The sequence below is a fragment of the Gorilla gorilla genome, chromosome 1, assembly GCF_029281585.2.
Source record: "Gorilla gorilla gorilla isolate KB3781 chromosome 1, NHGRI_mGorGor1-v2.1_pri, whole genome shotgun sequence".
In the NCBI taxonomy this organism is placed as follows: domain Eukaryota; kingdom Metazoa; phylum Chordata; class Mammalia; order Primates; family Hominidae; genus Gorilla; species Gorilla gorilla.
This window is the reverse complement of record NC_073224.2, coordinates 183,176,985-183,191,610: the sequence shown is the minus strand read 5'-3', so window position 1 is coordinate 183,191,610 and position 14,626 is coordinate 183,176,985. Positions and strand designations below refer to the sequence as shown.

The following is a 14,626-nucleotide window of genomic DNA, read 5'->3' as shown; positions in this document are numbered from 1 at the left end:
AAGTTACTTAACTTCTCTCTGACTCAGTGTCCTCATCTATAAAATGGGACAGTACTATCTGCTCCTTAAAATTGTCATAAATGAAATCATGTATAAAGTACTTAGAATAAACACTGAGTGTGTGTTGCTAGTTTTACAGTGGTTGTTGTAATGGCTTTCCAGGACGTCTTTCTGTTTCCACCTTTTCCCATGAAATTTATTATTTATACAGCATCCAGAATGATCTTTACAAAAGAAGTGTCAGCTCATGTCACTTCCCGGCTTAAAACTCTCCAATGTCTTCCCAATGCATTTAGAGCAAAATCCAAATTACTTCCACAGCTCACAAGATACTCCACCTCCATTTCCTGAGCTTACTGCACTTTAGCCAAGATTCCAACCCCTTTCTCCTTTAAAATGTCCTAAGCGTGGTTCTCCCTTTAGTCTTTGTGCCAGTTATTTTCTTTCCTGGGATGTTCATCTACTAGATCTTCCTTTAACTGGACTGGGTCCTTATTCAGTTCTCAACTCAATGCTACTATCTCAGAGGGGTCTTTCTCTGATCGATTCATAGTAGATGTACGTATTTTCAGGGTAATAGGATATTTTAATACATTCATACGATGTGTAAAGTTCAAATCAGGGTGATTGAAATATCTATCACAATTTTCTTTATATTAAGAACATTCAAATTATTCACTTCTAGCTATTTTGAAATGTACAATAGATTATTGTTAATTATTGTCACCCTACTGATCTATCGAACACTAGTTCTTATTTCTTCTATTTAACTGTTTAATTGTACCCATTAATCAATCAGAGAGGCCTTTCTTGACCATCCTAAGCTTTATTTCACTGTCAAACCCTCATTATTATCCTAATACTCTTAAATTTTTGTTTATAGTACTTATTACGATGCAAATAAGTACTGTAAATGCATTTTTTTGGTTACAGTGTTGTTGTAATTATCATTATTTTACTTGAAGGCCTTTGATAAAGCATCTATTCCTCACTTCCACAGGATCAGCCACTCCCCACTGCCTGACACGGGTCCTAGAGACAGTCACATGATCTGCCCAGCCCTAGAAGACATTGTGTTTCCCACTCTGCTTGGGGTAGAAACTGCAAAAACACAAATACAAATATGTGTTTCCAAGTACTAGGCATAAAAGAAGTCATCGGAAAGATTCAAAATAAGCTTATCAGCTTTTAATAAAAGCTGATAGACTTATTTTAAAAGCTTATGAGCATTTAAAGACTATCATCAAAGTGAAAACACCAAATTAAAAACTTCAAGAGAGAAAATGGTAAACTCTTGAGAATTCACCCACAGAACCTCCCCTGAGAAACACCACTGTCATCTTCCTATTCCCAAAATAAACAGCACCTCCTTTATGTGTCTGAGTCAGATTCCCTGAGTCAGGACTATCTCTGACACTTCTTAATGGGAGAAAAGCCATATTTATAGCTAATGAATAAAATATTAGCCAACTGTGCTAAGTACTGACAGAGACCAGTGCTGATTGCTGCCCTGGGACTAATCTACTTTGCTCACACAAATAGGGACTGCTTATTCAAGAGGGATGCCAGCCAGCTTGGTTTGCATAAAAGAGTGATGACAAAGAATAATCTCCAAAGAGCCATCTCACTGTTGGAAACTAATGAGACATTAATATTTCAGAGGTAACAAGGGATGGAGAGGCCAAGGTTTAGAGAAACTGAGACTCATTGAGTTTCTTTTGTGTTTTGCATGCTTGATATAATTTATCTCACTTGGCCTTGATGACAATAAAGTAAATAATAATATTGTGCCCACTTTACAGATGTGTATATCAAAGATCTGAGCTGTTAAATGGCTTGTCTAAGGTATGGAAGAGGGGTTTAAATCTATGCCAATATGACTTTAGAACCTGCACTTGTTCCTTTATACAATGTCACCTCTCATGTTTTAGACACAAAGAGGTCCAGAAATGAAAGATGGCTATTGTAAGTGTGCTGGGTTAAGATGATTAAAATATGTATATATAGAAATACAGCTGGAACACAAAGACTCCTGTTTTAAACATTATGGTTGAAAATAATGAGAGTTTTAATTTAGAGAAGAATGTAGTCCTTAGATGTTTTAAGAATTGTCACATAAAGAGGGGGTAAATATGATGTCTGTTGTACCAAAGAGTGTATCTTAGACATACGGTTGAGAGTTTGGGTAGGGAGGTCAATTCTTTTTCCAGATCAACTTGAAGGACTTTGAAATAAATAAATAAACGAAGAAGTGTTTGTGTGTGTGTATGCATGTTATTTTATTTTGTACACTCTTATATTTTCAATGTATGTAAATGTTTGGCCCATAGTGGATGCTCAATAAATACATGTTGAATGAACAGAATTGGCTCTGATGAAGAAAAATATAAGACTCTCAAGGTGTTGAGCTCCTCATCAATGAAGTTTTGAAGAGACTAAAGTTCTGAGCATAGATTCTTGCCCTTGCTGGGAGGTTATATAACAGCTAAGCAAGGTTTATTGAACACTCTCTAGATGCTAGGCACTGCCCTAAACACTTCAAGATCATTATTTTATTTACCCTCACCACACTAGTATGAGTTAGGTAATAACAACATCATCATTTCACAAAAGTAGAAACTGAGTGGATCTTAAGATGTAGACCTTTAAGATGATTAAAATACGTATCCAAAGAAATACAGCTAGAACACGAAGACTGCTGTTTTATACATTATGGTTGAAAATAATGAGAGTTTTAATTTGGAGAAGAATGTAGTCCTTAGATGTTTTAAGAATTTTGCAGAAGTTTTTTTTGTTTGTTTTAAGGTTGCAGAAGCTAAAGCATTTTCCCAAGATTACACAGATGTTAAGTTCTAGGGGTTGGATCAAAACCCAGGCTTTCATTAACTTTGTGCTATGTAGCTTGGCTACATGAGATTATCAGCACATCCCCTTCCAGTAATGAGAGCCTACATATACTATTTATAATTTAATCTCTGAATTGAAGATTAATACCTTGATAATGGATGATATTCTTCCCAAACGAGCACCAGTTTCCATGGAAGTTATAGCTAAAACTATTGCACATTATGACATTTACTTGTTCAAACTCACTTATCATTGGCAAGATAAAGTCCCAAGTTTTTACCATGGCACTTAATGCATTTTAGGATCCAACCTCATCTCTTAATTGTATACATTAGAATATTTTTTGCCTGTGTATTTCCTTCTCTTTAGAGTCTCCTTTTGTCTGTTTATTTCCTTCCCAACCTCCTTGCTTTCAAACATGTTCTATCTCTATAATAAAAATCCATTGGTCTGTCTATCTGTTTGTCCATCTGTCCATTCATTCATCCACCCATCAACTACATCTCAGATCAACTACATGTCAGAATGGTGGTTATATCAGGGAACAATACCCTGCCTTACCACTTTATAGTCTCACAAAAGAGAACACATAAGTAAACCTATCTAATTCGTACCTATTATGCAGGATACAGGCCCAGTTCTTTCATCTCCCATGAAGGTGCCCTAAGTTTTCTGGCCCCTCTTTATCTCTTTTGCCTGTCACTCTTTCAGCGCTACGGCCCACATCATAATCACTGTTTAGTGAAACCTCATTTCAGAGGGAGGTTAGCTTCCAAAACCAGCATGAAAGGACAGAACAGTCAAAATGGCCCCTGTAAATCCCTTAGGAAGATGGTGCCATGTGGAGACTGACTAATGGGCCATCACAGCAAGTTTATCCTCCATGTTGAAACAGATTGCTGTTTCTTTGATTTAAATGCCAGAGAAGAGGTCAGCTTAGATTAGAACCAATCTGTAGGAAAAATGTGTATCTAGTTAAACACAGCAGTCACCTTACACTCAATCCTACTGAGATGCTCACAATATGAAAGAACCAAGAGCAAGTGAGAGCAGCAGAACACTGTCCCTTCACACTGTCATACTGGGACCTATGTTCATTGAGTAAATGGTGCAAACCATTGCCTGAGGCAGTTAGATTATTCTCTCTCTTTCACATAAATGTGCATAGAACACATCTCCACTGACCTGTCTTGTGCTGTCATTTAACTCTTTCAAAGGGATGACTAACCCAGGAGTTCCCAGAGCACATGAATTGCGTCTAATACCACACTACCAGTTCCTTGTTGGATAAGATTGTCTTATCAATTCCCTGTTGTACAAGATCCTCTGTGATGTGGTTCCTGTTTACCTCTATAATCCCATTTCTATACTTTCTACACTCTAAATGTACTTATTTCTAGTTTCCACAAATTAAACATGTTGCTTCACACCTCCTGCCTCTACCTAGAGTGTCCCTTCCCATGCTGTGCTGTAAATGTGCATCTTCAATACTCATTTCAAATGTTTCCTCTTCGGGGATAGGTTGACTGGATCAATACCCCATTCTTCACTCCTTCCTGCATCCCTGCTTTTTGCCATGAAACTTTCAGCACCCTCCCACTCTGGTTCTGGGCTTGGCCGCATTACTTGCTTGGACCAATAAAGATGTTAGCAACTGCAACACAGCAAGGGCTTGAAAAGTACTGGTGTGATTGGGCTTGTCTTGCTTGTTAGCAGCGACTGTAGAAGAGTGTCCCTGGGCTAGCTTGCTGGATGAGGAGAGACAGATGGTGCCAAGTCAAGGTGCCCACCATCCCAGCCAACACAATCCTAGATCAGTCAACTGTTAAGCTTCCCCTCAACATGTGAGCCACCCCAGCCAATATTGCAAAGTTGCCTAGATAGCCTGCAGTCTACTGCAAACATATGAGCAAACCCAGCTGACCCCAGCCCAGATCAGCTGTACCCCACAGACTCATGTATGCTATGAAAGTTTTTTAGTTATTATGTAGCATTACTCTAGCAATGGAGAACTGATACTTCTTTAAAGACTTCCCTGACCCTCCCAAGAAGATGTAACAACTTCCTCCTTAGTGCAGCCTCTGAATCTTGTCCTTTCCTCTATTACAAAACTTAACACACTTTACCATTGTAAACATTTGATAAAGGAATAAGTAATATGATTATTTGTTGTTAAGTTTGGATCTCCTTCTAAGACTAACCTTTTTGAGAACAGGAACATCTTTGTGTGGGAGGTGAGGTATATAATCAGTGTAGTTATGGCACATCTGGGTTGGAATCATGGCTCAGCAAGTGGCAAACTTTCTGAGCCCAAGTATCTTGAGCTGTAAAATGTGAGCGGCAGCAGCAACTGTGCAGCCCTCTTGAGAGAACAGAATGAGAAATCTGTATAAAGTAGCCAGTTGAGTGCCTGACACATCAAAGGTCTCAATAGATATTATTTGGTTAAGTGAGTTAATGAACTGGCACTTCTGTGGCAAAATTCTTAGAAGGAGTACCCCAAAAATAGAACATCCTTTATCCTATTACCAATTCCTAACATCACACCAGCTGCCCAGAGCATTCTTTAGCCTCTAATTCAATTTATGACTATGAAGGGTGATGTTTCAATTTACTGAACCCAAGTGTGTAATAAAAAAAGGACCTCTGAGGACTATCTTTGCAACTTAACATCAGTACGTGTTAAATGCAATTTATTTAATCTTTTGTTTACAACAAAAGTTACAGTTTGTTGCTTATAAGTTCACTCCTTCTGAAACCCTTCTGAGAAATACAGATTCTTGGTTTGTGCTAATTGCCTGCTCTGGAGCAGTCTAAGTAGCCTCTGTGGTGGGCTACGTTCCTACACAACTAAGGAGCATGTACTTACCTCTCTGGAGACAGGGAGCCCTCTTCCACAGTCACTGCAAGAGAAAGAGGCGGAATGAAAAAGAGGCATTTGCAGCAGCCTGGTTAAAGTGAATGATGCTTGTGTGATGACTTGATCCCACAGATAATGTGGAGAGTGGAAGCTTGCCTGTGCCTGAAACATCCCTTACCTCCACCCCAGCACCCAGGGGATGCCTGTCCCTGCATTGCAGCACTCACCCACACTTTACAGTACAATTTCTTATTTATGGGTACAATCTCTTGCATTAGACTTTGACCTCCTTAAAGACCAGAACCCCTGTGGGGTTTATCTCTTAATCTCTCATTTCCGTCACAGGACATGGTACAGAGATTATAGCTGCTCAATGTTTGTTTCAAATAAACTTGGACATTTACAGAGCACTTCCTGGTATACCAAGCACTATTTAAGCCCTTTCCGGGCATCATGTCTCATTATCCTCACAATAATCCTAAGAGATCAGTGGTATCCCCATTTTACAGATAAGGAAATTATCCCTATTTTATAGATAAGGAAAATGAGGCTCAGTGATTAACAAACCCAAACTTAAATAGCTAGTGAGTTCAGAAGCTGGGATCTACAAAGCCCATTTTATGGCAAAAGACTTAGTACTTTGTTCTATGTTGCTGATAAACCTTCTCATTCAGAGAGATTACTTGAGGCCTGAATTATTTAATGTTTATAAAAATCACACTTATCCTTCTTTGATTTGGAGCTGTCCATATCAGTAAAGTATACTTATAAGAGCCTATCTCCCCATATAGAATTTTCTTTTAGGATAAGACTTAAGATGACTTGTAGCAGTGGTTCTCAAAGCGTGGTCCATGGACCAGCAGCATCAGCAACCTCTGGGAACTTGTTAAAAGGCAAATTATCAAGCTCCAACTCAGACCAACTGAACCAGAAACTGAGAATGGAGCCCAGCAATCTATGTTTTAAAAAGTCCTCTAGGTGATTCTGATGTACACTCAAGTTTGACAATCATGAAGTCAGAGTACTTTAACCATGAAGTTGCCCAAAGCAGTTAAAATGAACAAAGACTGTGTTAGCTGTCTCAGTGTACCTGCCATCTGCTGGTGCTGATGGCCACAGTAAAACAAATGTTAGCACAGCAGTACATTTTGTCCCAAAGTGTATGTTCATCTTGTGTTTCATTAGAGCAAACATCAGCTAAGGCATTTAAAATGTCAACAAGATCAGATTGTGGTGGGAGTGGTGAGGGATGAGAGGTGTTCCTTTAAATAGAAGAAGACACAAAATAGCACAGAAAAAATGGCTTCCAAAGATGTTTCAGTTTCTGGAAGGGATCAGAGGGTTGGGGGTTGCAGGCTTTCAGTTAATTACCAAAAGCAGATCACGGAGGCCTGAGGGGCTCCCCCTAAGGATTTCAGGTCAAGTTCACACTGACTTTCTCCCTTTTCACTCCCTCCCCACTTCTCCTGCACAAATGGATTGTGTTGACAACACAGGTTTGCAGGAAACACAAAGGTTCAGTGACTCCCTGCTCAGCGACTTTCTGTTTTCTTCCTCTTGGACAGATTCCCAGTGATCAAATGCAGTGCTCTCAGGGGAAGTGGGCTGGTCTAGGAGCGATAAAGGGCCAATTCCCACAGAGACATCGTTTCATGGGCAAGCTGCCACAGCCTCTAGATGACAATAAGCAGTGATGGATGTCCAGCCTCATGGAAAAGCAGCAGCGGCATCGTCACCTGGGAGAGGATGTGGAGACGGAGGTGACTCCTGGTTGGCCTTGTGTAGGGCCCTGCGCATTTCCTTACCTTCCCCTTGAGTCTTGGGAACAGCAGCTGGCTGCCTCTGAAAGGCCTGGAGGTTCACGATGGGAGGTCTCGAAGGCTTTGGGGGAGGAGGACCCAGGGAGTCGATGGAGGGCAATGGCTTTGTTTTGGGAAGGTGGTGTTGCCTGACATCTGGCTGTTTTTCTGAACACAAGACAGTAAAAAATGTAAGTTATGATTATTTTCATTTCACAGCTTGTTGGGTAAAACTGGTTTCCTTGCCTCCATCTAAGTCCCGTCCAATCTATTCTCCACCCAACAGCTAGAGTGCCCTGATCAATACATAAACCTGATCAGTTGCCATGCTGCTGCTTTAAGGATTTCCTCAGCATGACATTGGTTACTCCATCTCTGCCATTTCTACACCACACAGCACCCATCTGTGTTTCTAGATTCTTTGTTTGGCATATTATATGTCTTGCTTCCCCCTACTTAAAGCCCAAATATTTTTCACACACATCACTGGCTTCTCCATTCTCCGTATTTGATTTAGATAGCCTTAAAAAGCTCTCATATATCCAAAATTTTGTTCATGTTTTTCTTGGTTCTGGAACACTTTTCCCTTTCTTGGCAAACTTCAATTCATTCTTTTAAGGCTCTGCTCCAATGACACCTCCTCTAGAAAGCTTTTCTTGATTTCTCACAGGAATCAAGGCCAGAATCAACCTCTGATTTGTATCCCTGTAGCACATTGTTAATACCCTTACATCAATATCATGGCACATTGGAGGCACTGGTCTATGTTCCCATTTAACAAAGGCTTCTGTGGGTGGGGATGGTTTCGTATTGATCCCCCAGCACCAAGCACAGGGCCTACCTCATAGGAGAGAGGCTGTGACTACTTACTGAAAGTATTCTTCAAGCACTTATGACATGCAAATAAGTGGCTCTATAAAAAGGAATAAGAATTGATCTGGGATTTCCAGGGCTCATAGCCTAGGACTGGCTTCAAGGCTGACTTTGTGATATCTGGGCACCTGTGTCCTGGAATTTTCCAGGAAAGTTCCAATTTTACATATATTTGTCCTCTGCAGTCTTAAATCCAACTCCAACAGAAAGTCCTATATTATATATGAAAATCATATCTGCCCTTTACAGTGAAAATAGCACAAAATCTTATGTAATCCAACTGCTTTGATTTTTGATTTATGTAAGACAGTAGTTGACTACATGGGCCATTCATGTGAAAACTTAAGAAGTGGCCTAGCATTTTGCATATACTCCTGGGAGACTTCCTGCTCTCCTCCACAAGCTGGAAGGGAGGGAAAGCTTCCTTATTGCTCCACCCACAGCGGGTTACATCCCCAGAAACTCGGGCCCAAAGTTCCTCTCTTCTTAGGCTTGAATTACAAGTAGCGTTGTCAAAAACTTCAGTCATTATCAAATTAGGAAGAAGACATAGTGAATATTAATTATCACTTACTAATTGGGCTGAGTTTTTACCAGGCACTGTGCTAAGTAGTTTACATCCGTTATCTCACTTAACTTTCTCAGTAGCTCCATCTGGTAGGTAATACATTCTTCTTTCCTTTCTCTCATCCATCCTTCTTCCCATACATCTTTCTTCCCATCTGTCTTTTCTTCTTCCTCATCCCTTCATCAATAACTATTTATTTACTATATTCCAGGTATTGTTCTAGGAAGTGGGGATAGAGTTGAGAACAAGACCATGTATATTCCTACCTTCAGGAATTTTTATTCTAATAACAAGAGACTGATGATAAACAAGTAAACAAATAAACAAGAGCATTACAGAGATCCATTAGTTCTATGAAGGAAATAAGGTAGGATGACAAGTGTGAGGTGTTGATGATGAGGCAGTACACTTTATAGAGAGAGGTTAGAGAAAGCTGACCTTGGAAAGCTTTTTTTTGAACTTAGGCCTAAATGCAGCTACAAAAGCTTAAAGAAAAGAGTTTTTGAGGAAGAGGGAATGGCAAGTGCAAAGGTCCTGAGGCTTGACAAAGCCTATTTAAGGAACAGCAAGAAATCTAGTGTGTTGACTATGGGCAGAGAGCTCGGGGAAGACAGGTAGGAGATAAGTCAGACACAAAACAGGGACCAGCATGCAGGGCCATGAAGACCACAAAGCAAGTAGTTTAGATTCTATTCCAAGTACAAACAGAAACCATACAAGGTTGTAAGGAGATTCATCCATCCAGCCTTCCATCCATTTAATCAATCATTCAACAAATTTTTTTTTAGGACTTATTCAATCTGGCCTTTCTCTTCTAGGTGCTAGGGATATGGTAGTAAAAAACGACAGTCCTTATCTTTTTTTTTTTTTTTTTTTTTTTTAGACAGGATCTTGCTCTGTTGCCCAGGCTGGAGTGAAGTGGTACAATTTTGGCTCACTACAACCTCTGCCTCCCAGGTTCAAGCAATTCTTGTGTCTCAGCTTCCTGAGTAGCTGGGATTACAGGCACAGGCCACCATGTCCAGCTAATTTTTGTATTTTTAATAGAGATGGGGTTTTGCCATATTAGCCAGCCTGGTTTTGAACTCCTGAACTCTGCCCACCTTGGCCTACAAAAATGTTGGGATAACAGGCATAAGCCACCGTGCCCAGCCAGTCCTTATCCTTTCATAACTTAGATAATACTAAGGTGAACCAAGAGCTTGGTGGCAAAACCAAGAGCTTGCCGACAGATTCAGTGTGTAGAATGAGGGAGGAGAAGGGAAATAGAGCATGGCTCGTAAGTTTTGGCCTGAGAAATTAGGAGAATAATTGTGTTGTTTACCAAGACAGATGATTGGTGACAGATTTGAGTTATAAGAGAGCACTCAGGCTCTAAGAATCTATATAAATTGCCTAAATTCATGCAGCTTGTCAGAAGTCGAGCTAGGATTCAAATCCAAGTTTTTCCAAAAGCTACCTCACAAAGCAATTCCAGGAGATTAAGCACTTTACTCAAACCCAAGGTTACAATTTAGCAGATGGGCCTAGAATATCACGTGGAGAGTCTGGAGCCACATTTCCCAGGTCATATACATAACCACTCTGAATCAACAGGTTTTAAAGTAGAAAAACATGATGACCCCTCCCTAGCCCCTGTCCCATGGGGATCACATTTGTTACCTGGGGCCTGACTGGCAAGCTCACACTCATAGATGGGCTGGCAGGGGCTGCTTGCCGGGCTCCTCTCAGGAGGTGGGTTTTCCCAGCTCTTTCGGATACGTGGAGAAATTACAAAAGAGGGATCTTCAGAGACGTTACATAATATTTTGGGGGCCACCACGTGCTTCTGGGAAGGAAGAGTCTGGGCTCCTTTTGTTTCCAGCTTTTTCCTGGGTTCCTCTGGAGTAAGCCCCATGCCTTTTTGCCCTTCCAGATGGATGGCCTTACTTCCACAGTTGGCAAGGAGAAGGGCTGATGACATTTCACTTTTCTGAGATGAAACCTTCTCCCAGTTCCAGAGTTTGTTTCTGAAGCTATTGGCCACCATTACTTTTTCCTTAGTGGTTATCTCAACATTTGACTGAGTCACCTCTAACAGCAGAGAAGCCTTCTGTGAACTTGCTGCAGAACATACAGTAGACTTTCCCAGAGGCCCTGGGGAGTTAGAACATTTTGGAATTTCACTTTTCTGAGCCAACTTTATTTTCTCAGGTTGAAGAGCCTGGGACTCACTACTGGAACAGTATGGTGTGCGCTGCTTGTGGTTGGATGAGAGGGGTTTCCCATTGGCCAAAATTTGAGTTGACTGTGTGCCTCCAATGTCACCCTTTGGAGAAACACCTGCTGGGAATTTAATAGGTCCTAGAAGAGGTGGAGCATCAAGATTTTGAAATTTGGCTCGAAGTTCCTTGAAGTTTCTTACCCCTTCCTAAGGCAAAGAATAATCAAACAAACAAACAAAAACAAACAAACAACAACAACAAAAACAAGTGTCTCATTATTCCAAGAAAAAAAGCCAGTGTGATTAGATCTCACTGATCTCACCATGTTAAGGGACTCTAACTGCTGATATAACGCAACTGCTTCTGGGCAATGTTAGCCAGCAATGCTATTGTCTATATGAGATACAATGAAAACACTACCTCTTTCTTAAACACTCCAGGGATGTTTAATTTTCACACAGCACGTAAAGAACACCTATATATAGTACTAAAAACAGTGGAGAAACCCCTTGATACAAACTTTTGATGGCTCCCCACAGCCTATAAAAATAAATTCCAAACTGCTTTATACAGAATTCAAGGTTCTTCACTATGAGGTCCACCAAAAGATGGTGGAATTATGATCTCCAACCACAGCCAAACACAACTACCCTTAAACCAAACAGAACTGTTTACAATTTTCTCAGACCCTCCTACTCTCTATCACCTGGAGTTTGGTTTGTGTTCTTGCTTCACAAAATGCATCCCCATCAGCTTGTCAACGCCTTTCTTGCACTTCGCTGCCTACTAATCCATCAATATTTCACCTAGGGAAATTAATTCGATATGCAAAAAAAAATAACTCCATTAAAAAATGGACAAAGGACATAAACAGAAAACCAACTACTGCATGTTCTCACTTACAAGTAGGAGCTAAACACTGAGTACACATGGACATAAAGATGAAAACAAAAGGCACGGGAGACTATGAGAGGGGTGAAGGAATGAAGGGGCATAAAGTTTGAAAAATTACCTATTGGGTACTATGTTCACTACCTAGGTGATGGAATCATTCATACACTAAACCTCAGTGACACACAATTTACCCATGTAACAAACATGTGCCTGTACTTCCTGAACCTAAAACGAAAGTTGGAAAAAAAAAAAAAAAAAAAGCTTTCACCTGTGGATGACAGACACAGCTAACTTCTTTCCTGTCTCCTTGGTACTTCCATAGCTTTTTATATCTTGGCTGTTGAACTTAATGCTATGGTATGGAGAAAAGAACAAACTTTGGAACTAGACAGACTTATGTTCACATGAAGACTCCACTCTTTATCCTCTAGGGAAATACTCTGAGAAACTTGATCTTCCCTCTAAGTGCTTTATAAAAATAAGTTGTCAAACAGTAGCAGGATTAGGGCCATTATAAGTGAAATGTCCATTACAGTGCCTGACACATAGTAGGCCCATGATAAAGAAAAGTTCTTTATAAGAGGCTAGATGACGCTCTTGCATTTTTAACTCCCCTTGGAAAATGATCATGCTCTTCCCTCTAAATTCAGCTCCAATTTGGTATATGAAAATTGTGGTAGTAATGGGAGCCCAATCTTTGCGGCAGGGGAAGGAGCATGACTGGGTTTATACAGTGAGTTGATTGGTGGTCCGGCCAGGTAGGTGTAGGCTTACCTCCTGCTCCATGCTCTTCCTGCTGGTCCTTCTTCCTCCCACTAGACTGCATTAGATTTTGTAAATGTGTTCTGTCATCTTTTGCTTCTGCAGGAAGTAGGATAATGTCTAATGGAGCCATTGCAAAAAATAAGAGCCACTATCCTCTCCTGATCGTCTTAAAGGTTTTTAATTTCATTTACACAGACCATCTCCATGGCAGTGACTTTTGATTTTGCCAGCTTAGGAAATGTTGGGCGACCTTTTCTCACCATATTTACAGTTGACTCACACCTGCCTTCTGAAGATTTTGGAAGGGAGGAAAATTGAACAAGAAGCATGAAGCAAGTGTCAGGGAGCTTAAGTACATGCACTCTCCCTCCTTTTTCATCTCTCTGTTCTCTCTTTATCTCTCTAACACACACACACATGCACAGGCACACGCACACACATAGCCAGCAGACAAGTTAATTTAACCACACTTTCTCTCCGCTTACATGGCAGAAGCCAGCACTGGGCATGAAATCAGGAGATCTGAGTGTGAAACTCCACTTATCCATTTTCCACTTACGTGCCTTGGGCAATTCACTTCACTTTGTTGAGCCTTATTTTCCTCACTATGAAATGAAACTTATATTTCTGACAGCAGTTCAGGGTTATTGTAAGAATCAAATGAGATAACACACATACACACCTCAGTGATAAATATTTTTTATATTGTGGTAAAATACACATAAAACATGTCATCTTAACCATCTCTAAGTGTACAGTTTGGCAGTGTTATGTAGGTTCACATTGTTGTGTAACCAATCTCCAGATCTCTTTTCATCTTGCAAAAACAAAACTCCATATCCATTAAATAAGTCCATATTCCACCCTCTCATTCTACACTCTGTCTCTGAATTTGACTATTCTAGGTACTGCATAAGAGGAATCATAGAGTATTTGTCTTTTTGTAACTGTCTTATTTCACTTATTACAATGGCCTCAAGGTTTAGCCATGTTGAAGCATGTGTTAGAATTTCCTTCCTTTTTAAGGCTAAATAATATATCATAGTGTATATATAACACATCCTGTTTATCCATTCATCCATCAATGGAGAGTCAGATTGCTTCTATATCTTAGCTATTATGAATGATGCTTCTATAAACATAGGTGTACAGATATCTCATTGAGATCCTATGTTCAGTCGTTTTGGTTGTGTTCCCAGAAGTGAAATTGCTGGACTATATGGTAATTCTATTTTTAATTTTTGAGGAGCCTCCCTTCTGTTTTCCATAGCAACTGCACCATTTTACATTCTCACCAACAGTGTACAGGGGTTCCAATTTCTCCACATCTTCACCAACACTTTTTTTTTTTTTTTTTACAATAGCCATCCTAATGGTTATGAGTTTGTCAGTGGTTAATATTTTTAAAGTAATATAATGATTATTTTCAGTTCTTCACTATTTGAAGCCACATGGACAACTACTGTACAATGTTGTTGCTTAGATTTTAGCCTCTGTAGGATTAATTAAGCAAAGCCCTAGTATGAAATAGAATTATGGATTTGATAACCTCCAAACCAAGGTCCTGTGCAAGGATCACTTGTTCAGCAGGGAGCAAACCTGATTATACCTGGCTCTTTACTCTTTCAACGCATGTTCATTAAGTATCTACATACAGACCAAACATTGTTTTAGACAGTCAAGGGCTCTGTTGTAATGTCAACGAGAGACAGAAAATAAGCAATTACACAAGAAAATATTAGAGACAAAGTGCTATGTGGAGAATTAAACAGATGATGCAATAGTGACTCGGTGCCTACCACTGACTTTCAGAGGT

General features: G+C 40.0%; 1 protein-coding gene across 2 annotated transcripts in view; it reads right to left on the bottom strand.

The window, feature by feature from the left end:
• The window catches only part of FYB2 (FYN binding protein 2), a 100,919-nt gene that overhangs the window by 62,735 nt on the left and 23,558 nt on the right, over window positions 1-14,626 (bottom strand). The window contains exons 2-4 of one of the 2 annotated variants that reach the window (XM_004025867.5): window positions 10,610-11,357; window positions 7,513-7,674; window positions 5,717-5,750 (exon numbers count right to left, since the gene is read on the bottom strand). In XM_004025867.5, the coding sequence (XP_004025916.4) occupies window positions 5,717-5,750; window positions 7,513-7,674; window positions 10,610-11,357 (944 nt within the window). The remainder of the gene's footprint in view (window positions 1-5,716; window positions 5,751-7,512; window positions 7,675-10,609; window positions 11,358-14,626) is intronic. The other variant, XM_063698345.1, reaches the window with a different exon arrangement.